Source organism: Argiope bruennichi, chromosome 7 (assembly GCF_947563725.1).
Source record: "Argiope bruennichi chromosome 7, qqArgBrue1.1, whole genome shotgun sequence".
Classification (NCBI taxonomy): domain Eukaryota; kingdom Metazoa; phylum Arthropoda; class Arachnida; order Araneae; family Araneidae; genus Argiope; species Argiope bruennichi.
The window spans coordinates 7,409,242-7,434,930 of record NC_079157.1 but is presented as its reverse complement, the minus strand read 5'-3'; the positions used below and the strand labels follow the sequence as shown (position 1 = coordinate 7,434,930).

Below are 25,689 nucleotides of genomic sequence, written 5' to 3'. Positions count from 1 at the left end.
GTCGCCAAATTCGTCGCCAAGCTCTGGGACATCCTATGGAACCAACTATGCTGGGAAGCCGCATCACAGATTCGTAACAATATTTTATTTTTATACGAATTTATATCAAATCAATAAAAAGTTTTCAGTTTCAATCCAACTATCTTTTTAGCGTATTTGGAAAAGTATGTAATGAATTGTATCAAAGATTAGAGTGCAGAAAAGCATATCCGTGTCTTAGTACTTCAGTTTATGTGTGAAACAAAAATATGCTTCAAACAAAACAAAACAATACAAACAATTTCTATTTTATTTCGAAAATTACTTTGATGCCTGATGAAAATAAATTTACAAGTATTTCTGCAGACCAAACATTTAAAGTAGGAAAAATGCTGGTTGGTTTATTTACGTTTTTTGATAAACTTGTGAATCAATTATAAAATGTCTAATTTTTGAAATGATTTTCCTTAATGAAGTTTAGTTCAGCTGTATTAACGTCCCGTTTTAAAGCAAAACTAGCGCTATTTTGGTAAGGACCTCGTATTTTTTAACCGCGGTCAGATGACGAAGACGACACCAGAGCTGGCTCCCCCCCTCTAAACTTCCACACCACACCAGCGAGAGGGCACTTGGCGCCGGTGGATTTAATTACATTACGGTTCTTCGATATAATCGGAGCTCCAACCTGAAGCCCTCCGGCTTCGTAGCGGAGACCTTACCACCAAGTCACAGTGGCAACTTTTTTTAATGAAAAAAAAAAAAAAAAGGAAAGGGTATAATATGAAGTGTTTATGCCATATGAATTAAACAGACAAATGCACAAAACAGACCACATGATCTACGATTTATTTTGGGCTTCATTTTTTCGCTTTAAGAATGGCATTAGATGGAAGTGTTTCGGAATGATATATAAATGAAATAAAATAAGTTTGTTATATGAAATGATACTCACCATTTCTCTCACAAATGGAGCAATGATGGCTCCAGACCGTGCGCACACTTGTGCAGCCCCTAATCCCACGGTCCTTACTGTCGTGGGGAAGAGTTCAGTTGCAAAGACGTACAGAATGCTGAAAGAAGATGTGATGCAGAATTTTCCGAACAGTGACACCATTTCACTCATCCACCAAGGATCTTAAATGACAAAAGACAACTCTGCATTTAGTTATTCCGTTGAGTAATCACATTAAAATTGTAAAACCTGAAAATACAGTAATATCATGACATATACTAATTCGGAACTGTTTTCTCCTATGTTTAGAAGTATAAGAGTTAAGTTCTAACTTAACAAAAGTATTTTAACTTGCCTTAATAAAAAGGAAAAAATTGTGTCATTATATTAGTTCGTTAGATTTTATAGAACTATCGACATAGAAATAATTCCGTATTGTGTAATTTATATAAAATATGCTTGAAAATCACTTTGTCAAGTACCTTTCTTCGAAACTGCTGTTTTCTCAACTCTTTAAAATTTGCAATCATTTCTATGAAAAGAATGACCCCGACTTGAAGGAAATAAGTATCAGATTCACCTAAGCTCGATCCATTGCGTAACTTTGAGGTGTTATAGCGCATAATGTGAAGAAAAAATTGAACGAGGCCAAATTTATCAGATTTTCTAATCAAGATTTAACCTCGACTTTTTACTTTCTCTTACACGTAGTATAGAGAAAATATAGTAATCGTCAAAGAATTCGAACTCGACATTTTGACGATCCAAGTTTTAGATCTCCCTGAGTTCGAGAAAAATTTTGGAAAATGTTCATCTGCCTCTGTATAAAAGATATTGTTACGAAATTTCCCGGGTTCGTTTGGATAGTGGAAGTTATATGGTGTGGAGAAAGCTCAATTAGCAGGCGGCAGTTGAAACAAAAAAAAAAAAAAAAAAACAGCGACGTTTATTTACACGAAGACACACAGGACAGCACAAAAACGACAACTATATACAATATAGAAGACGATTATCTTCAGCCGAGACGCGCACACAACAAGACTCTACTGCAGACAGTAGCGCACAGCTTAGTTCAGCACTAGCTTGACTTCGTCGCTGCTCTGCTAATCTCTGGAAGACTCGCTCTTCACCGTCGATTCCGACTATTCTACCCTGGCAGCCGCAAACTGCCTCCTTTTATAGGTCTAAGGAGGCGGGGCTAGAAGCCTCTCAACCAATCAGGAACTTTCGAGGCAAATCTTGGTTCCTAATGGACGAATCAGGAAAATTCGATTTTTCGGGTATAATCTATTTTGGAGCCAAACTCGCCAAATTTGTCCCCAAGTCGACAAATGGTCGCCAAGTTTTTCCCAAGCTCTGGGACCTCCGACGCGACACCCGGACTCTGTTCAATACAGATGACTGTAAAACGGTCTTTCTGATGATGGAACCACCTATGCTGGGAAGCAGCATTACGGATTCGTAACAATATCTTGAACTAGAAGACTAAAATTTGGTCTTTTCATGAAATTTGCAGATTTCTACCAACTTTTGAGTAAACTATTCAATTGAAATCCATCAGCTGTTCCATGTAAATTAACAACTACAAAATAGAAAGAACTAGATGGATAAGATACTGTACACGGATTTAACATCTATAGTGGAGACATCTGCCAAAGTTTGAAACAAAACCAACAAAGGGTTAACTGCGTCGATCTATACTTTCTCAAGCATGCTAATGCAGCAATTCAAAAACGAAATAATTTAAATATATAAAATTAGGTATGAGATTTTGTGACTACAAGTGCAATTGTGTATGAAATCTGTTCGATTGAGAAAAACGTGTCTGATACTTAAATTCGAATACTATTAATCCGAATGGCAGGATTTAATCGTCAAAAAAACTCGGACGACACAATAGATTCGGGGAAAATGCTAAATCCACGCCAAAAATTAATATTTCGTAACTATTGCACCCCATTGTCCCGTGAGGGCTTCTGTGGCATGACAGGTTCATAGAGAGTAAGCGAGAAAGTTTTGTGGGGCCCACTTTCGCTAGTTTTGAATAGAAAATCAGTATAAAACTAGAAAGAATATACAACTTTGAATCAATGTTTAAAATAGTTAAAATATAGATTTGACAAAAATAAATTTTGCACGAAGACATTTTACAATCAATTAGAATTATGACACATGAATTGATATACCATTCCATTAAAATTTTATCTTAGGATACTTATTAACAATAATAATACTTATACGTATTGCTTTGGATACTTATTAACCATATTATGGTAACTATAATAGCAATTTCCTAAGAGTAGGATAACGTTATTATAGTTACCTATTAAGATAATGTTATTAACTTAATTATCAAAATATTGTGTATATTACAAAATTCAAAACCTTAAGTGTTCAAGTAGCTATCCTCATGAAACGGAAGTAGCATCTTTGCGAAAAAAAAATTAGAAACAATATTTTTCAAAATTTGTTAAAATAATTTAATGTTTGTAAACTTTGTAAAAATAGTCTTTAAAAATAAGCAAAATAATGAAAACTTAATTACAAACGTTTCTGATTTAAAAAAAGTGCCCTTTATAGTAAGTATTTCTGATCCTAGAGAAAAAACTGGACTAAAATACAAGATTTGTTATGAAAAATATATGATTATCTGTATTTCAAAATATGGATCATCTGCAGATATTTCTATAATAAAATTGTTTTAAATATGAAGAAAGCATACAATGTTATATTTTTAAATTATAATAAATCGTAATGTGTCTAAAAACAAATATTTGGCTTTTTCCAATATTAACCTTTTGCAATTGAAAAAGTAATTCGATGCATAATTATTCACCTAATTCAAAGACTTGTTTATTGCTCCGATTAATATATACAATTGTTTTAAGTCGAATTTTCCCGTTTAATTAAGTTGTATCTTACTACTCTGCGGGTATTTTTAACGATCAAAATTAAATAAAAATGTCAAAATGATGCACCGACTTGAATGGTCAGCGAGAGTCGCCATCCGACTGCAAAGGGTCAAAAGTTTGAAATTACTTGAAATATAGAAATTTTTTTTCTGATTTTTTTAACTACTTCATTCTCTGTATTAACTGTAAAAATGAAATAATAACAATTAACATGGAAAAGATACTATGTAGAAGTTTTTGTATTGAAATACGTAAAACCTAAAAAGTAGAATGCAGAGTGATATTGAAAACAGGCTGAACATTTTATTTAACTTTCTTATCCAACTTACTGACTTTTTTTAGATATGAATATTAACAGCATCTCAGTATTATTAACATCTTCATATTGTCAATTATAATTTCAGCGCGAATATTTAACTTAGAAAGTGAAATGTCTTGGCGGTCTTTCTATTGATTAAGCAAAAATAGTCGACAAGTTGGTACTACAGAAAGGAATGGCATTTTTAAAAGCTAAAAGTATGTTAAAACTTTAAATAAACTTTTGAAAATTAAATGCTGCAATAATTTTTTAAACTTTCATCAAAAAGGAATAAAAAAAGAATTTCAATCAGATTCGAATTCTTTTAAATACAACTTGCAACGAAATTCAAAAATAAGTAATTTGGTGAAACAAGCCAAATTAAATATTCAATTTATTGCTTAAACTTAATCTCTGCTTTCTGTACCTTTCAGTATGCTTAATCTCTGCTTACTGTACCTTTCAGTATGCTTAATCTCTGCTTACTGTACCTTTCAGTATGCTTAATCTCTGCTTACTGTACCTTTCAGTATGCTTAATCTCTGCTTACTGTACCTTTCAGTATGCTTAATCTCTGCTTACTGTAACTTTCAGTATGCTTAATCTCTGCTTACTGTAACTTTCAGTATGCTTAATCTCTGCTTACTGTAACTTTCAGTATGCTTAATCTCTGCTTACTGTAACTTTCAGTATGCTTAATCTCTGCTTACTGTAACTTTCAGTATGCTTAATCTCTGCTTACTGTAACTTTCAGTATGCTTAATCTCTGCTTACTGTAACTTTCAGTATGCTTAATCTCTGCTTACTGTAACTTTCAGTATGCTTAATCTCTGCTTACTGTAATTTTCAGTATGCTTAATCTCTGCTTACTGTAACTTTCAGCATGCTTAATCTCTGCTTACTGTAACTTTCAGTATGCTTAATCTCTGCTTACTGTAACTTTCAGCATGCTTAATCTCTGCTTTCTGTAACTTTCAGTATGCTTAATCTCTGCTTACTGTAACTTTCAGTATGCTTAATCTCTGCTTACTGTAACTTTCAGTATGCTTAATCTCTGCTTTCTGTAACTTTCACTATGCTTAATCTCTGCTTTCTGTACCTTTCGGTATGTTTAGCTTAACCTCTGTATTCTGTACCTTTCGGTATGTTTAGCTTAACCTCTGTATTCTGTACCTTTCGGTATGTTTAGCTTAACCTCTGTATTCTGTACCTTTCGGTATGTTTAGCTTAATCTCTGTATTCTGTACCTTTCGGTATGTTTAGCTTAACCTCTGTATTCTGTACCTTTCAGTACGTTTAGCTTAACCTCTGTATTCTGTACTTTTCGGTATGTTTAGCTTGACCTCGGCATTCTTTACCTTTCGGTATAGGATAAATCATCCAGCAGGACAGTCCAGCTGCTATGCAGCTCATGGCTTGTGGCATCCTTCTTCCTTTAGACTGGATGACGAATAAGGTGATGGCATAGGCAGGGATTTCGATGACGCCGTACAGTGCAAAGTTTAGGAAGGGATCTCCAGCCAATTCGTTTGTGTTATACGATATCCCATAGTACATGAAGGCATTGGTGAACCTGCGGTAAATTAAGGATATATCAAATTCTCATTCAGAGACATTTTTTAAAAAAGTAACTGCACAAATTCGTGCCGAAATTTGTGGAATAAAATGAAGTTTAGCCGGAGAGAGTAAATGTGGCAGCTCGGTTGTTTACTTACATACGTCCGAGCATATTTCCGTATAAACCGTGGTGACCATTATTGAGTGAAAACGTCGTAATGTCAATATAGTATCAGATTCTAAATAAACATTAACGAAATTGGAGCTTTTTGTTGATTTTTTTTTACCTAAATTAAAAAGAAAATAAATACGATAAAAGTATCGTGGATCTGAAAAATGGGCTATGATAGGGGACAATTTGTTAGCAAGCTGTGCTGAAACATTGGTTAAGGGAACTGTAGCGCGCTTCACCTGTGAATGCAACTATTGTTGTATGAAGTTATTAATATTATAATATGAATGATATTAGTTTATACTATAACTACTATACTCAACTGTTATAATTGCTATAATATTATATTATAATATGAATAATTGTAGTTCTATCAATGTGAATTATAGATGGTCATGACATTTAAACGACGTTAGGGTACTTTCTGAAGGAAAAATCATTTATGTAATTCCTTGTCTCTCTCTGTTGTCCATTTTGGTTTTGCTGTATGATGAGATAAGTACTTTTGCTTCAATTTCGCTTTTAAACTTTGGCAAATAACTATAATCATGATTTTAATACTTGTTTAGTTTGTTATTTCTTCATATTTGATTTCATTTATTTCGTGATCTCAGTGTTTGAAAGTTTAATCTAGTTTATTTTCATAGAGTTCGAGAGGTAATTTTATGAGTTTAATACATGCAGATTATAAATATATTAGATTTTTGTTTAAAGGTGAAAAAATTGTATTAAATTACATTTAGAATTGGTATTCGTATTGCCATTTGAATATTTGTTTTGCCTTTAAAGCGTTTGATTTTAAATGGAACAATAGGACGCGGTTATTACAAGGAACAAAAAAGATCCGGTTTGTTAGGAGGTGTTCTTTGACAAAGCAAATTAAAATACGAAATAAGAAACTTAGCAGATAAAACAACAGTATATAAGGTACATATGCAAACTGATTTATAAATTTGAGGCGTTAAACAGATTCAATAAAGTTGACGGTATATCAGATATTGATAATCTGAAAGATTAAATCTAACTCAGGAAAAATGAAGAATAGGGAGATAAATTTTGTAATTTGGAAATACCGAGTTAAATGTTACGTAGAATTAGTTTTGAGCATTGATACTCAAAATTCAGCGGCAAAGCTAAAAATAACATCTTCTTTAAGTAGTTCAATTGGTTCTGTTTCAATTAACCAATTGCGTTTGCCTAAACATAAATTAGAATCTTTTTTGGGCGAGTTCCTCCAGTTTTTGAGTCAGATTTAAAACTGCAGTGCACGAAAAATTGGAGTTTAAGCGATGAGGACAAATTTTCATATTTAAATTCAGTTATCAGATCTGTTGCAGAACTAATAATAAAAGGTTTAATGCTAACACCGGGGAATTGTGCCTAAGTCGTAAAAATTTTAGAAAATAGATTCGGGTGTAATTAACTTATAATCTATGGGCATATGATTCATCTATTAAACTGACTTCAAATTCGAAAATCATTTTATGTTATCGCATTAAGAAATTGAATTTTCAATTAGGAATAAACATGAAGTGGCTGGAATCCCTTGGAAACTAAGGATTCTTATAACTGTTTTCTGTTTTCTATAAATTTAAAAGCATTTTTTTGGCTTTAGAATATATAAAATCGAAAACATGAAGGAAAGCAATCCGCAATATCTGAAAAAAAGTTCTAAATCGAGAGTGCACGAAGGCTTTATTGAAACCGCATGAGTCACAAATCGGAGGTTTTCATTGATTGGCATTAGAACAAATTTTCCGAAAGGGCACATCAACACTTCTCCCAGACGCAACAAGTAGGTCATTCCCCCATCAAATTATAGCAGATCGGAACTGAAGGCATCGGCGAATTGACAGCTGACAGCTGCATACTCAAATCGTATATTTCGCTAGGGAGAATGCTTATTAATGGAATTCTTGTGAGAATAATGCATTCAACAGAAGAGGGATAAATTAAACAAAGACATTTTAAGTGCTATAATATTTCTTGCTATATTAAAGAGCGTAAAAAAATGTAAAATGTCCTTGAGAGTATGAACAAAGATGTGTTATTTGCTAAAAGTAAGATAATTCTTTTAAAAAAATTCACATTGAGCTAAGGCACAAAAGTAGTCGACGTTGAAATTTCGTCTACAAATTCAGTGATGAATAATAGAGGTGGAGTTTTGTTGTAATATGTTAAGATAGAAATTATCGGTAATGAAAATGAAAAATTGTTAAGAAAAATTTGTCTCGTGAATTGGGATTTTAAAAAATTAGGTTTAGAAAGATTATTTACTCATTCGGATCTAAAACTCCTAAAAAAATTTGTCACTCAATAGAAGTTAGAGAAAGGAATGTATAAGGGGCTTGCATTTATTTTGATCATTTTTTCACTTTAAAAAGGCATGTATTGAGAAAAATTGGTACAATATATATCAAAATATTTTCCGTCATTTTCTATAACTTTCTGATTTTCATCCAGTAAGTCTTGCAACTGCTTGTCAGATTTTTTTTTTTTTTTTTTTTTTGTCTTCCAGGCCGTTCTTTGTCGTTGACATCTAAATGACCACTCTTAAATCGTTGAAACCAAAACCGACAATAAGGATATGATGGAACAGCATCACCATAAATTTCTACAAGTGTCCGATGGGCTTCAGCTGCAGATTTCTTCAAATCAAATAAAAAAAAGCAATGAATGCCGAAAATGCAATATTTAGCGTTCCATGATTGGGGTCTTCATGTACTGAATAACTTCATAATACTAAATGGAAAACTTTCAAAATGATAACAATAAAGTTATAGTAAATTGGTAAAACCCTAAAACTTTATCGTTTATATCGGTACTTCGCTTGTTTACCAATAGATGTCTCTGATTAAAATACATGCAAACACCTAATATTAAGTAGGGAGGAAATGTGATTGAGGCAGTAAAAAATGAAGAAATGTCTGGGCTCGGAAGGCTGAAGGGTTGCCCTTCATGCACGAAAGGAAATGCAATTCGAGAGGATTTAGATTGACACTCATTTGTATCGAATCGGCTGAGAATTGTGAAATTTCGTTGTTGAAAGATTCTGAATTTCATTGATTTTTAAAAAATTGGGAAAAAAAAACTTTAGTCAGTGGTTGCTTTTGAGACCCAATCTGATATGCTCTCTTCAGGGCAAACACATTGTGAGAAGTGATTGTACTTCGGTACATTTTATTCACAATGAAGAGACATATATTTCGGCTGAACTAAGAAGGTCTAGGGAGATTTAAAGTTTAGGGATACATGATAATGATTCAGCGGCTTTCGGAAATGGAGATGAAGAGTCACTTAGTGATTATTCAGTCAGTTTCGTCAAACGCAGATATGGTGTAAGTTTGCTATAGAAACAGGAAAGAAAGAAGCTTTAAAAATAATAAACTGTTGGGCGTAAATGCTTTGAGGGATTCGTTCGAAAGTTTCAATTTGATAGCAAATTGTACCGTGACAGTAAGGATATAATGGATGATTATGTTAAGGAAGGTATAATTGAGCGTACTTCTTGTGATTCTTTCTCGAATAGTCAGATTTTACTTTCTCCAATATTCGGCAATACGTAATGATAGAACCATAACTCGTCTTCCTATTATTTTCGATGATATCTATTATTTCTTCCTATAGTTTATGAAAGTGGACATTCATTTTTAAATCAAATATACATTCCAGTATTTTAGAACCAATTTTACGTTTTCGAGAAAATTTTGTAGCGTTTACTTCTGATGGAATATCGGCTTCCCTGTCGATATTCCATGCGTTTTTTCTGTGAACTGTTAATTTGAAAAATGATCTCAACTTTTAAAATTTTAAGAGACTTTTATTGGACATAGGCCTCGTTCATATTTTTTTGAAGCAACTTCAAAGATTTTTTTTTAAATATAAAGAGCAGTATCATCATACAATTGATTCGTTAAATAGCCATATATGTTGATGACTTCACTGGTGGCCGAAATGATGTTCCGGACATCTGGATACCACCTTCGGATGCTAGCAAATAATTAGTGACGCCGGTATGTTACTAAACAAGTGGCCAAACAATTCGAAACAATTTTTTTATGGCAACTGGTAGATGTCGAGACAGAATTATCGAAAATTAGTGCTATTGACCTTAGACTACCGATTAAGGTTTTAGGAATGTTCAGAAAATGTTCGATCCCAAGGATCTGGTGAAGTTTGTAGCGAAAACTAAAAATTATTCCGAGTATGGTTCAGTACATCTTCGACACTATCGAAATTCGTGGCCCATTTGTCAAGTTGGAATGTCTGTTTCAGGATCTTTGAACTTTGGGAGTAGATTGAGACTCAAAACTTACTCCAAAGCTATGCCACTAATGGCAACATTGGAATAACGAGGTTGAGAACTTGATGGATATAATGATAGCACGGTACTTTTTAGGTAAACTGGATCAATAAAAATCGATTTTTGAGATACATTTTTGTTCCAACGAGGCCAAAACAACCTACGGAGCAATATTTGCATTTACACTTTTTTACTTGTAGTAATAAAATCGGGACGACTTAATTATTTAGGATAATTTTCTTCTATTTTCAATTTATATAATGAGAATTTGGCTGTACAAATGTTTGTATACCACAAAAGACTAACGCTGCAATAAATATCTAATAGTATTCATTGGAGGAAAATATACGAAACTATAATAATTCTGCATATGTAGCAAGTTTTATTTTGTGAATGTTTAGATTGGGGTAATAAGAAGAGGAACTCTTACCAAAGATAAAGAATGATCACCGTTTTTTGCCACAATCCCGGTTTAAATAATTGCAGGACATTCACTTTTTCGCTTTCAGCTGCATGAATCTGAAAGGTTTAAATATATATTATGCTTGACGAATGAACAGATAATAAATATTTAAAAGTATTATTTTTAGGAAAAAAAACCTAAGTATGCTTTAGTATTGCTTTTTTTTTATAATACAATAAAACAGACATTGAGCCACTTACATTGAGATAAGTTGCGTTAACCCTTCGCAGTCGAATGTCTTCTCTCAGCCATCATTCAAGATGACTCATCATTTTGACATTTTATTATTTTTTTAAATTTTAATTGTTAAAAATACCTACAGAAAGTTAAAATGATGTAGATTCATTTTTCAGGGAAATTCAAATTAAAACGATTGCATGCATTTAATTTTTGGTGTAATAAAAAGGTCCCTGTATTAAAGGAATAATTATGCACCGAATTATCTTGTTGTTGTTGTTGTTACTTATGGTACTTTCCATAGACAAGCCAGCCGAGTTTGTGTAGTAGCTTCTGAAGGTAAAGACCCCTGAGCACCCGAGGGCAGATGTCTGACTTCTAGCTCATATGAAGATGACACACACTCGCTCGCACAACCCCTTTTTACATAGGGGCTCTTTCACACACCTCACATATAGAACACAGGGTAAAGAATAACTATGCCCGAACCAGGACTCGAACTTGGGATGCCCAGATCATTGGGAAGACACGCTAACCCTAGGCCAAGACGCCGGCTCGAATTACCTTTCCGACTTCAAAGGGTTAAAAGAATTGCAAGCTTCACTTTTCAGATTATGTGGTTTGTAGAAATTAAATAAGAATCTACCTTAAAAACTATTTTTCCGGCAGAGCATATTTCTCTACCGAAATAAAGTTACAAAACAAACTGCATTAGCAAAATTTAAAAAACATAGTACCAAATTTGTATCAAGCCCACATACTAATTTTCAAAGATCCAACTTAATGCGTATTTTGAATTGTGTTCTTAAAGTCACATAATTTCAAAACATTTTAGATGTAGAGATCTGAAATGTGAAAATTCATCAAAACCGATAAATCTAATTTTTTTTGACGTATCCTTATTTGTTTTTACACGAAAACATAAGAACAGAATATCATGGCTAGACGAAATTTGGCATGAGATCATTACATCAAATGTGTAGATTTATAGGAAATTTTAGGCGTAATTGGTAAAGAGAAAACAGTATATGTCCATCCCAGTGGATATGATCACAATAATCCCCAAAATAAATAAGTTAGACGATGAAATTCAACAGGTAATATTTATTCTAAATTGTAGATAAGGGCGGATAGATCTGTCCAGATATTATTGGACTCAATTGTTTGATTAAATAAAGTAAGCACTCCAAAAAATGCAAAACCGGTTATCTTCCCTTTAGGGCGAAGTTGAACAAAAATGTAGCAGCAGTGTTATCAAGAGGAATTGCTTCTTATATCGGAGGTCAATGTATTTTTCCAGGTTAAAACTTTGTCTCGCAATTGTCTTTGCCGATATCGTTGCATTAATGTTACCCTATATATTGCAAATGTTTCGAAAGTTAATAAAATCCATTTGCATATTCGTTTGTCGTGATTTCTGCACATGATAATTTCCGAACTAATGTAAAAAAATATCTTTACAGTATTCACAGTTGTCTGATTTTGATATGTCTTTAAGCAATTTATGTCCGTCAGAGATTTGCATTCATTATACTGAAGTACCTAACATTTATACTATAATCCAAATATTTGTTTATGGATACAAATATAAATTTGAAATAGTTTTGCCATATTATATATATATATATATATATATATATATTTGCTTTTATATTATAAATTTATAGGTACACGTAAACATGATTTTGCAGATGCGTGGCCTTAAAGCAGAAACTTTCGAAATTAACTATTAATTTAAATTTATTGTACTTTACATGGGAAGCATATTATGTACAAGGGAGAAGTAAAAAGACCACGCATGAATCTACATCGTAACACAAACACAAATAGTGTCAGAAAATTTTCCTTTCAGTTATTTTACTACATGATTCTGACAAGGATTTCTTTGCCACGTGTCGATTTAAATAAGGAAACTTTTGGTACCTTTAAAGAACCAAAGGTGTACCGAAATTCTAATCCTTTGTTCTCTAGTAGGAACCACTGAGTAAGCAATTTTGTTCAGTGCATGTTAGAATAAGTTTAAAGATGGGTTTAGTTATATCAATATCCCGTTTTCAAGCAACAGGCTATTTAGGGCTGTTTTGGGACGGACTTCTTAATTTTGAACCGCGGTTTGATGACGAGGCCGAGTTTTTTTCCACACCACACCAGCGGGAAGACGTTAGGCCCCATTGGATTTAACGTGCACCTCACCCGCTTACACGATGATTCTTCAGTGGAATCGGGTCTCGAAATTGAAACTCTCCTATTCGGAAGCCGAGACCTTACCACCAGGCCACTGCGGTCCATAAAAATGTGGGAATAGTATCAGGAAATAAAGAGAATTTTTTTAATAAAGTTAACATGGGCTAAATTGAGAAAAAAAGAGCCTATGAAATTGGTTCCAGTAATTCAGGAAGTATTTGGTGAAATCAATGTTGACACTGTTGGACTTTTGCCGATTACTGCATCTGGGAAAAGATATTTGATTACGGCTATGTGCTTGGCATTTAAATACCCTGATGCCGTGGCGGTAAGAGATATCACATTTGTCTGCAGTTGATGCACTTTTTCAGATTTTCAGTCTTATGGGGTTCCCAAAAGAAATTCAGTCTGATCAAGGGACATCCTTCATGAGCGAATTAGCGACGGAATTCTTTGAGCGTTTTGGAGTTAAAGTGGTACATAGTTCCTCCTATCATCTTTAGAGTAACACAGTGGAAAGTTTCCATCGAACGCTTGGATAAAAATTAGGAAATTAATGAAGATTTGAATTAAGAGATATTATTACATAAATATATATTCTGATGATTAATTCTATCTCAACACTTATATATTATCTATATTATATCAATTCTGAGCTCAGCTGACAAAATGTTATTTGTCATTTTTAAATTTTACACGATAGCATTCATTTTATTTTTCTTAATATTTTGAAATTTAAGGTAACCGACTACGTTCGAAGGAATATTTTTTGAACAATTGGAGTTTTTAAAAACTATTTATGTTTTTTAGATGTATTGTCAATTTTAAACACTATAAATACAAAAAAAAATTTTTTTTGGAAATATAATATCTTTTGAGAAATAGGGAAATTTGTAGTAAATTTTAATGAAATTTAACCAAAACGGTTAACACTCTACACAAAATTGTAATGCAGCAATCTTATTTTTCTTTGTACACAAGTTATAGAATATAATGATGAATGAGATGAACCAAAATCTAAGAAACATTTTGAGATGCAAAGAAATTATGGGTAAAAATATACGTATATATACATTTTTTTCCATAAATTTACAACTTAACTTTTCTAAAAACACCTATAAATGAAAAAGTATTTCACCAACAGTAAAACTTTTGGTTCATTTCATTGCTCATATTATTTGAAACACACGCTGAAATTTTTATGTAAATACCTCAATTAGTTTTTGAGATATCATGTTAACGGTGGATAATTTTTATGAAAATTAAAGTTTGAGAAAATTGAAGTTAAAGAAAAATTTTAGCTAAAAAATTGTTTAAAATTCTCCTGGATGATAGATCAGACCTTCCTTTTCCTAAAAAATGCTATTTTGGAAAGAGGAAAGTCTGAACAACAAGAAATAATAATAAAAAAAGAATTCGCCAATGTGGTCGATAACCAGTGTTTTCAACGTAGTCGGATACCTTAAGATGCCACGAAAGATAACCAAGTTGTTTTACATGATCAAACGATTTCGCAATATTAAAATTTTGAAAAAATGCTTCGAAATCTGCAATACTAATAGTGTAAAATTCGTGAAACATTCGTAAAAAAATATGTTGCGTTCCATCCATTTCAGTCTCATAATGAATACCTTCATTAACACAAATAAATCCACTTAGAATTGAAAATAGCAATGTATTTAAGAAACAACATTTTGAAAATTCCCTATCGCAACTATATTTATGTGCATATATTTGTCTTTTAAAATGGAACAAAATTCAACTCTCTTCCCTATATATAAATGTCCGCCTTTAGAGGCTACTAGGAACATTGGTAGTTTCAATTAAATCTCTCATACAGAAATTAATTTTCACGATTTTCTCAACAAAGTGTTTTTATATATAAAATTGTTATACAGTGTTTATAATTAGAATGTCTTATTTATAAATAAGTCAATTTTTAGAGTCTTATACCTGTTGTGTGCATGAAAAGTCTTAATGGAATAGAATTCAATGACATGATACTATTATGAACATGACTATCTTGCTAATGTACAATTTTTTTACACATCTTTCGAGATAATAAAAAGTAGCAAATGAAGTTACATTATCTACGTAATATATAGGATGAAATAGCTATGGTGTAGATTTCAATAATGAAAGAAAAACATGCCATTTAATATTTCAATGAAACAATGAGAACAGTTTGAATCGAATTAAAAAATGAAATATTGTTGAAAATTATTAAAAAACATTTTTAAAGCTTGTAAAAATCCAGTAAGAATTACATACAAACTAATATCATTAAAAAGATGATTTTTAAAAATTTTTAAAACAATGCAAAAATGAATTTTGTTCAGTATTAATTTTTGGATCATACTGAAAAATGCGCAAACATCAGGGTTTTTAAAAAAGGCAATTCTAATTAAAATTTCCGAAAGATTGCTCCGAGATGCGCGTTAGCATCTTCTAAAATAATTTGTACCAAATTCGCCAGCTCAAGGTCAAACAGTATAAAAGTTCAATCTCTCATCCAACAATTAGCAAAATATGCAATTAATTTTTTGAATTTAGTATTTGCAATTTTTGTAGGAAAGCTTTATTTTACAATAGATTTCCCAGGCGTAATTAGATTCAACTAATTTATAATTTTATTCTAAAAAATAATTAATTTTTTCAATTGAATGCAAATAAAATTGATTCAGATTTCAAACAGAAAGTGAAATTTGACATCTAAATTATTGCAATTAAAATTTAGAATAGCTTTATTATTTGATCAATAACATAGGTTGAAGCTAATGTTATTTATTTATCAAGTTAATAAATTTTTTGAAAAATGAATTTATTTTTCAGATAGTAATTTGTTGAATTTACCTTGGTTGTATGGGAAATCACCTCATTGAGCTTTACATCGGACAGATCGAATCCATTTCTTTTTGCTGCCTTATATATTATTTTCGCAGCTTCTTCCGTTTTCCCATGGGCCAAGAGCCAACGAGGGGATTCTGGCAGGAACCTGTAACGTAATAATGAAATTAAATTCTATAAAAAGGTATTGCATGAATATCGTCCAAACACTGCATGACTCGATTCCTCGTGAGGAATAAATAATAAAAAATAAATACCTAGAGAACTATACCACTACGATCCACAGCTTTCGGAAGAAATGACGTCATATCAAGAGAAAAAAGCTACTTGAAACCTGAACAGCGCTATTTGCATTTGTCAACAGACGGAGAAGGTTATAAATATCTACCACGCATATTAAATCGTGAATGCGTGTGCCGTAGAATGACATCAAACCGTCGTTTAAATCGTATTTAATATGGCTATATTCTGTAGTTACCGGTATTCCCCGCACGGTGATGAAATATTCCGTTCCGGAATACTACGATATTTACTTTGTTGCAATGCGTGCAGGCAACCATTCCACGACATGCTCTCGATATTCGCGGTGGACATTTTGAATATCCATCTATGTAAACATATGCAAATACCGATGTTCATGTATACGATAAAGCCGGATTTTTTTGCATGCCATATATGACGGCGTATTTTGCTTTTATAATTTTCTCGAAAATTTTGGATTGTAAAGGTGCAGTTGTTTAGACAATTTTTATGTGTTCTATGTAATGTATATGGCAGTACCAAACGCGGGAATTCTTGATGAGATATTTTTATAAAGCTAAAAACTTTGGATTTAATTATTTAATTTTTATGATTGGTTGTTTGACTGCTTTTTATTTCTTTGAATTGCTTTTTCTTTTGTTTAAATAATTTTTATTTTTATTAATTTTTTTTATTATTATTTGTACTTTGATTGCCTTCTGCTTAATAAGCGTTTCTCAATAAACTTGATAAGTGGCATACTGTTTTATCGAATTCACTTTATGGAACTTCATCACATTATAAACTTACTTGATGATTTCATCGAAAAATCCGATTACAGTTAAATTATGATGCGGAGTTCAGTAATTTTTCTTCTTAGAAGAGGAACCGTGAATTGCAGAATTAAACTTTGTTCGTGAATAATTCGTATTATAATACTTGAGTTGATATTTAGCAATAAAGTCCATCGCAGTAAATATATGAAATGAAATATTTCATATATTTTTCATCATTTCATTTATATTATTTCAGTTATTTTATGTATATAAAATAATCTGCAAAATCCATGAACCAGGTCTCAGTCAAACCATTATACTGATATTATCATACCAAATTTTTTATTTTATTTGAAAGCGTTAGTCATATATATACATCAAAAATGACCATTAATACCCTACTGTCAATTTTTTAACAGATATAGCAAAATAAGGCATTTACAAAATGTCCAGCTCCAATAAATACACCGATTTCGCCTATTAGTTTGATGTTTTGCCGGCATAGCTAATCATTCAGGATTCTCAATGTTTATTATGAAAGTGCATTTTAAAGGGATTTATTCAATTTGTATGATAAGATGTTGTTCATCAAAGCTGTTTGTTTTGACTACATTAATACTACTAACATGCTAAAGAAGCTTCGGTCGACAAAGCCAGTTTGTAACTTTATATGCCGAGAGGATTCAGAATATAAAATCTAAAAAAATTCATACTATTTAAAAACAACTCCAGAATTAATTTAATACATAACACAGATATGTAATATCTACCATCAAATGACACGTTTATTATAGAAGTTACAAATTCGACAGAGTTAAAAATTCTCCGACGCCACTTATTTCGATTAAAAGATGCTTGTTATTTCAGAATAAACATTATATAGTTCAATACTGGCTACGAATTAACATCTTTTTTTAAATATTACTAATTTATAAATAATTTTGTTTCAGCTACTGCATTGCCCAATTTAACAATAAAATGTGTTAAAGAAAAACTGATTAAGATTCATATTTTTTAAATACGATTTTTTAAAAATTGTTAAGATGAAATATAATTAAGCTATGGAAAGATGAAATATATAATCCAATATAAGAAAACTATAATGCTTCGCATTCTGCCTAGTTGGACATATTTAAGTCAAATATCCATTTATATTCCAAGACAAACACTTAAATTTAATCACAAAAATATTTAAAATCAATTTAACCTATTCACAACTAATTTTATATTAATCTACTCTTTGGGATATTGCATGAATAAAAGATTATATTGTAATATCCGTAATATAATTTAATATAAATCTTTTAATATTTAAATTAAAGTGTATATATGTAGTTAATAATGTACATGTTACAAGTTAAACTAAATGAATTTAAATCGAAGTATATTTCAAGATAAAATATTTTACAAATTTACGGAAAACAAAAGAATTTCGCGGAAAATTAGTTTATAGTATTTTAAAGTTTTGTTACAGTTTTGAATTTAATGTAAATCCTTTATCTTTAATTATTCGGAATAGGCTTCCTTTTATAATTTGTAAAAGAAATCGCACAAAATTCATCTTGGAAAGCAGCCAACAGAACAATAATTTCAAATGACCTTCACACACTTCTGTGCCCTCCGTATATTCATCGCTTTTGACAGTTTTCACGTTTCCTACGGACACAAATGATTTTTTCCGTATTAGCTATTTGTTTAACGACGTCTGATAGGAAGATTTTCCTGCATCAGAGAATTTTTATCAACTCATTTAGACTAGCCGTTTCCTCATTATTGTTATTAAACTTCAAACAAAACCACTCCGATTTCAATCGGGCAAAAAAGCAGTTTTATACATTATATACGAATTTGTAACAATTTTTTATCGCATGAGAACATGATGTTTCAATTTGATGTTTTCGAAGCCTCAAAATGCACTGTCAGAAAATTGGCGATGTATCATTTTTGAGGTATCAACTTTTCGCTTTTAGGGTTATTAGAAAATGATAAAGGAGGTTATAACATTTGGAGACTTATCGTCAACAAAAAGTTACAACTTTTCGTGAATGTTCGCCACGTACCTGATTCTCCAATCTGGCCAATAAAGGGCTGGGTCGTGAGAAGTTATCGCTCGAAGAAGCGCAATGAAGAAAATGGGAATGGGCGCAAAACAACGAGTAGAGGTGTCGAAAGTTTATATAAAGTTTATAAATTTTCAATTTTTCTAACTCTCAAAAAAAAAAAGTTTTGGAGCTCAACCAGTTTCCGAGGAGGATAATAAACATCACTTTTCTAAAAGTTGACGCATGCGTAATCTGATAGTAAAGCAATTGTTTAAAACCAGTTTAAACTGTTTTTTTTTACAAAAAATTCTGGCCTCGAGAAAAAAAAAATTAGAACTCAGTTGATTTTGAGATGGTCAAAAAACCATCGCTTTTCTAAATGTTGGTGATTGCGAAATATGAGTCATGCGAGAACATGATGGTTTTTCTGACGGATTAATACCACATGACTTAAAAAAATGTTCTTACTTAATTACTACAACAGAACATGCGATAGCAGATTTTTTTCTTCTTTTGTTACTGAAACATTCTCGGGGTTTTTGTTCCTAAAATAAAGGAAATAAAATAACAAAAGACGATAACTATTTAAAACTAGGATTTTTTTTTTCATTTGACAAAAGATATTTCGCTAAAACATTTTACTCAACTATAGCATTTAAATTCGTGATAAGGACATGTCGAATAAGTGCTATATTGATTTAAGGTAAGTATAGAAAGTTGCTAAATTATATAACTTTAAGATCTGGTTTAAGAATCAAATACATAAATGAGCTGTTTAATGAAATTGCAGTCAAAGCAAGAGTCAATATTTATCCCACCTGAATGAAAATTCATATTTATATAACTTAATACTAAAAATGAAAGCATTTTAAATCTTTATCTTATCTTATTAATCTTTTATCTTACATCGTATCTTAATGAATTTCTTCACATTTTTCCTGAGCCTTTTCTCATGTCTCTTTTTTATTATTTTTATTATTATTATTATTATTATTTTCAGTAATACAGGATTCTCCAACATTTATTTGAAAGATTTAAGAAAAATTCAAAAATGTATTATAATAGGGAATTTTGCCTCTATTATGCTGGGTTAGTGCTCGTCAACTCCTAGCAGAGATATTGCGCAAACTCAGGACGCTTCTTTCAATGCAATCAAGAGTTATTTCAGTTGCGCAGTTAACAATTACTACAGTTCTCTGCAATGATCAGTAACTACAACAACAAAGCTATTGTAGAAGAATTATGGTTAATTTTAATTGATCTGCAAATGATATTTTTATTAAATCATCAGAATAAAAATTTGTTGGGATTTAAAGATTTTTTTCTTTCATATTTTTATAATCATTTAGAAAACAAATTTAATGATCAAATGAAATTAACAAATTATACACGTGAATTATAGTATAAAAATGGGATGATAAAACTTAAAATATGCAAAGAGAAACCTAAAACTGATTTCGTTAAATTCATAAATAAAACATTTATGTTGAACCGTCGTTGCACTATTATCATTAAAAAAAAAAGCAAATCAGGAATTAAAAATCTATAGTTGATTTCCTTTCCATGTTTTCGTTTTAGAAACAAAATAAAATTTGTTATTCTTGAAAAAGGCCTTTTTGTATAATAAAGTCATTACTAAGACATATTTAAAGGGCAAATGAACCAAAAATTTTAAATAACCAAAAATAAAAAATTAATTAATTTTAAAATAACAAACAAAAGTTATTTAAAAAGTCAAGTTATGTCCAAGGGTTTTTTAAAATATAACTAATGTAGTCACAGATCAAAATGTAAATTATATTTCCAACTATCTCATGTGGGTCATATTCATATTTTCAATCTCTCCCAGTCATCACAATTATGCAAGCAAGCTGAGAATTTTGAAACAAAATATTTCTCCTTCCAGAACGATTCAACCATTACTAGATTGATTCAACTGATTAATTTCTTTCATTTGTTTAATAAAATTGAACTGCAAGGCTGAGAATTTTGCTAAGAGGCGAATTAGATCATATTTATTTATTTACATTTGGGAAATGAAATCACATGCACATATTATTCATCAATTAATTGATATATAGAGACTACCAAATCAGATAGCTAAATTACGGATCACACAAGGCGAATGGGTAACAAATACTGACACAGGCAATAGTTTTTGCTAAATAATTACTTGAAGAAAAAGAAAGGGGAGAAAGTGTTATTTAATCTCTTATCCATTTTATACGATGTAGTGATAAAATATTTCTTGGGACAACTAAGTGCCAGAAACATTCTAATTTCAATTTAATTTAGTTGCATTATCATTCCATTTTGTAGTCATATGAAGGCTATTATTGGAATTGTTTGTTGTCATGTTGAGCCGTAACCAAATGACGAGGACAAAGTCTGTTGTAGCTAAATTTCTATAACAATTGCAAGATGTTTGAAATTCAACCTCGGATTTAACATGTACCAGACCCGCATTATTCATATAGCAGATCTTTATGTACTCTATATATAAATATCCAAGTCACATTTTTAAGCAAATGTGGAGGTTAATTTGCCAACAAAATCACCCTCCACCTTTAGGAGAATTTATTTCCCTCTTACAGAATAAACTCAAAAAAGCTATTATGAATTGAACGTAAAGCAAGTTCTCACCACCAGGAGGACAGATGGAAAATAAATGGTAAGGTGAGCGCGATTTGCATATAAATCCAGTCTCTTAAAAGCCAGGCGATTCCCGGCAGGCAAAGATAACCGAGGATCCAGCCAAAGTTGACTCCGATGCCGTATGCTGACCTGTATTTCGGGCTGATGATTTCCATCACTGTAAAAGAAATTCAATTTAAGATAGAATAGAGCATTAAACATTCTAAAAAGATAATGAAAACCAGCGGGAGTAGTCTTCCCAATATTTTATCAGACACTCTCTAATATATTATGTCTGTACATTTGGCATTGGCATTGGCGTACAATATTTAAACTTAACTTGAACACGAAATACTAACCTTTGGCGAGAATTTAGCATTCTCGTTGAATCTATCGTGTGATCCTTGGCCGGTGATTTTGGCGATTAATCTCTTTATGATTCAAAAGTATTAATAAATTGAACTTGAGTTTTAGACGCGTTCTTTCCACCTGATTGAAGCAACAATTTGACGCAAAACTATACTTGAAATCATTAAATGACGCATCAAATTTGATATAACTGATTGCGTTTTTGAGTTATCGTATTTATATGTTTATGAAAGTACAGACAGACAGATGGTCAACCCCTTTTTAAAATTCGGCTCAAAATTTAGTAGGGGGGGTCTGTACCAAATCTGAATAATAAATTTTATGAATCTAGCTCTCTGTTTTGTAGTTATCTTCGAACAGCTGGACATCCGCTGAGTAAAATTTACTCAGTTTGACAGAAATCTACAGATTTGATTTTCAGCCAATATACCAAATTTCATCAATCTACCTCAAAGCGTTTTTGTGTTATCTTTGTTAGAGATCGGCGGGCGAACATTTTCCGAATTGAGTTTGTTTTTTTATGGCACAAAAGCCATCTTTGGCTAAGCTGCTCCAGATTTTTGAAATTAAAATATTTATATCAATTGATAATAAAATCAAAATATGGAATGCTTACAAAATCCAAATGTCTGAAAGCGTAAATCTGAGTTATGAAAAAGCGTAACAATGATGTATGGTACTGTGCTAAAAAGCAAAGTTAATGTTTAGATGTGATAAAAACCAATAATTTTTGAAAAATTAAAAAGGCCAACGTGCGGAGTTTTGGTTGTGTTTTTCGAACACAGTGGAGTTTCGAAATGTGAAGATGTGTCAAAATCTCAAGTTCAGATTTTTTCGACAGTTACAATGCCTTCTCCATACTTCGTATACCAGAAAATAATAAACCATAAAAAATAGTATCTGCTTTAAAAATTGAGGGGTGGCTTTTTGATTTTGTCTCACTTTCATACAGAAATGTCACTTATAATGAACAACCAAAACTTGTTCATCCTGAGAATAGCTTTGATGCAAAATTTGTGCAGATGAGTTTGATGCGAAATCTGCAAGTAACCATCCACCTGATTTGTCCCATTTTTGAGTTCTTTTTATATAAAAGAGTTTACATGTACAGTCACTTCCTTCGACGATTTGGTATACAGCCTTGATATAAGCATGCAATTTTAATATTAAAGATCACACTCGAAATTTCATTCGCTTTGCTCTTTCCAATTTTGACTTGTGTCTAAAATCGGACATGCTATCATAACGGAAAAAGTTGTTTTCTCGAATTAGAAGCCCAAAACTTGATTCAAACAGCGAAATTAGTCGGAAGCGGTTCATTTCGACAGTTTATAAATTTTTCAGTAATGAAAGACAATTATTTAAAGTGATAAAGTGACAATATGCAACGACATGAAGCAGCAATGAGTAAAAAAATCTAATCATTGGTAAAAAAAAATTCAAGCTCTTTTTTTCTATTTTAAATCCTTTAACTTTAAAAAACTGAAAGGAAAAAATTTAAAATATAGAAAATATAACATTAGAAAAGACAAATGTGTTCATTGCAGAAATCATCGTAGCACTAATGGTCTCGCCGAAACTCTTTCACATTCCCCTCTTCCATCCTGTTGCCTTTCGCGCATAAAAATCGCCGATCTTGAGTAAAATTTGAACGCCACGAATACACATGAGCGTTTTGTGCTTCGCAAGGACAAAACGCTCATGTCACCAAGTATAGTTTGTTCCTGCGTGCTAGGTGGGGTTGCTCTTCAGTACCCCATCAAATTTCCCGCATGGCCTTCTGTCAAGGTCGGGGTATCTGAGAGTATATATACTCATTTTCGTGAAGAAAACTGAGTAAGCATTATTAACATCTTTTTCCCATAGACTGAAATCACAAATTTAACTATATCAAAAACAAAAATTTATATATCTAAGTCTTTGCGATTGTGAGTCATTTTGTGCTGGTGAATGTATAGACAGACTCATCACATACCTGATTTCATTCTTTCAGTTCAAAGCATTTTAGCTATCGTGTTCACGGACAGAGACGCTATTCTTAAAAATCTGGAAATTTTTCGAACTCAGGGGAGGGAGAGATTTGAAACAAGAGATTCGTCAAAATCTCGAATCTCTATTTCTGACCAGTACGATATCTTGTACGCTTCGTACTCGAGAAAATACAAACAAGTTCATGTTCATAACAATGTAATTAAAATATTTCAATGGAATTTTAACTCGGAAATGGGACTAAACTAATAATTAAGGATTGACGGGAGAGATGGAATAATTCCATCAAGGGGTGAACAACCTGCCCACATTTTGAAAATGTTTCTATGAACGGAAATGAGGGGGAGTTTTATCTTAGCCAACTATAAAACTGGCCATGCTGTATTTTCTGTGATTCAAAGTCATTTCTTTGACCAAAGTTCGACTTATCAGTGGGGCACTGAAGAAAGATCTATAAATCACGTGATCGAAGCCCGTGCACTATGCACTATGGCGAGAACTCAGACTCGGATGGCCAATAAATTGGATGTTCTCTTGAAGTCGAAGAACTCAAAAATTCCAGTCATTAAATATTCTATTAGGGACATTTTGTCAAAGCTTTTGTCTTTAGCTCTCTCCTAATGTAAAAAGTCAACGCTCACTTAATATAGCTAATGCATTTTTAAAGTTTCATTATTTAATATGTAATGTAAAATGTAACGATTTTTTTAAACTTCTTTTTCTGTTTCAATATGCGTTTTCTCTAGAGGGTTTTTTATTGTTTGCAATGATCCAATGCCATTAAGTGTAGTTTGTTTCTTCGTGCTAGGTGGGTTTACTCTTCGGCGGTCAAATCAAGTTTCCTGTATGGCTTCTGGCTAGGTCAGGGACGCACAGAACTGGATGTATAAAAATGCACGGCAAACAGCACTTACTTAAAACGTATGTTATGTTGTCGAGACCCGTGACTCCAGCTGCAATGAAAAACCTCGTGATGGCAAACATGAGGAACGAAGTCGAGAACAAGGAGCTTATCGCAGAAACAAGGGCAATGGCGTTACACATTGCAATTATCGGTCTTCTGCCAAATCTGAAAAGAATATCAATCTAAGAATATGAAATTTCTTTAATTCTTTTTTCTGTAAACATCCCACTACCGTTTAGATAAGTTTAGTTATATTGACGTTCCGTTTTAAAGCAACACTAGCGCTATTTTGAAACGGACCTCGTCATTTTGAACCGCGGTCAGATGATGAGGACGTCAGTTGAGCTGGTACGTCCCTCTCCAAGCTTCTCACACCACAGCAGCGGGAGGACGTTTGGCCCCAACGGATTGCGGTGCTCAAGACTTGCTTACATGACAGTTCTTTGGTGCAAACGGGTCACGAACCTGAGACATCCGGCTCCGAAGCCGAGCCTTACCACCAGGCCACCGCGACCTCCCGTTTAATGAAAATCGGTTTCATATTTTTGGATATTTTTGGGGAGTGATAATTCTCTCAATATATAAAAGTAAACAATCTCTTGTGCTAATTTAATTCATTAACTTTTAAAAGGAAACTCTTCTTTTTAACTTAACGGGTAGGCGGGTTGTCATGGGGTAGACCTAACTTAACTGAAGTAGTCAAATTTTCTTTATTCAAATTTTTTTTAATATACAAGAAAAAGTTTTTTTTTCAATGCATATGAACTAATTATCAACCTTTTGTATTCTAAAAAGAAAACTAATATTATTTGTTTTAAAAAAAGTAATTTGTTTGATTGTAATTTGTAATGATAATATTCATTTGTTTATTCATTCAAAAAATAATTTGGC

The 25,689-nt window shown here is 31.9% G+C and overlaps 1 protein-coding gene across 1 annotated transcript in view; it reads right to left on the bottom strand.

The window, feature by feature from the left end:
* Positions 1 to 25,689, bottom strand: part of LOC129975761 (organic cation transporter protein-like) — a 48,340-nt gene that overhangs the window by 10,012 nt on the left and 12,639 nt on the right. The window contains exons 5-10 of the mRNA XM_056088962.1: positions 24,809 to 24,963; positions 21,546 to 21,714; positions 15,851 to 15,992; positions 10,604 to 10,692; positions 5,500 to 5,714; positions 932 to 1,113 (exon numbers count right to left, since the gene is read on the bottom strand). Coding sequence (XP_055944937.1) covers positions 932 to 1,113; positions 5,500 to 5,714; positions 10,604 to 10,692; positions 15,851 to 15,992; positions 21,546 to 21,714; positions 24,809 to 24,963 — 952 coding nt within the window. The remainder of the gene's footprint in view (positions 1 to 931; positions 1,114 to 5,499; positions 5,715 to 10,603; positions 10,693 to 15,850; positions 15,993 to 21,545; positions 21,715 to 24,808; positions 24,964 to 25,689) is intronic.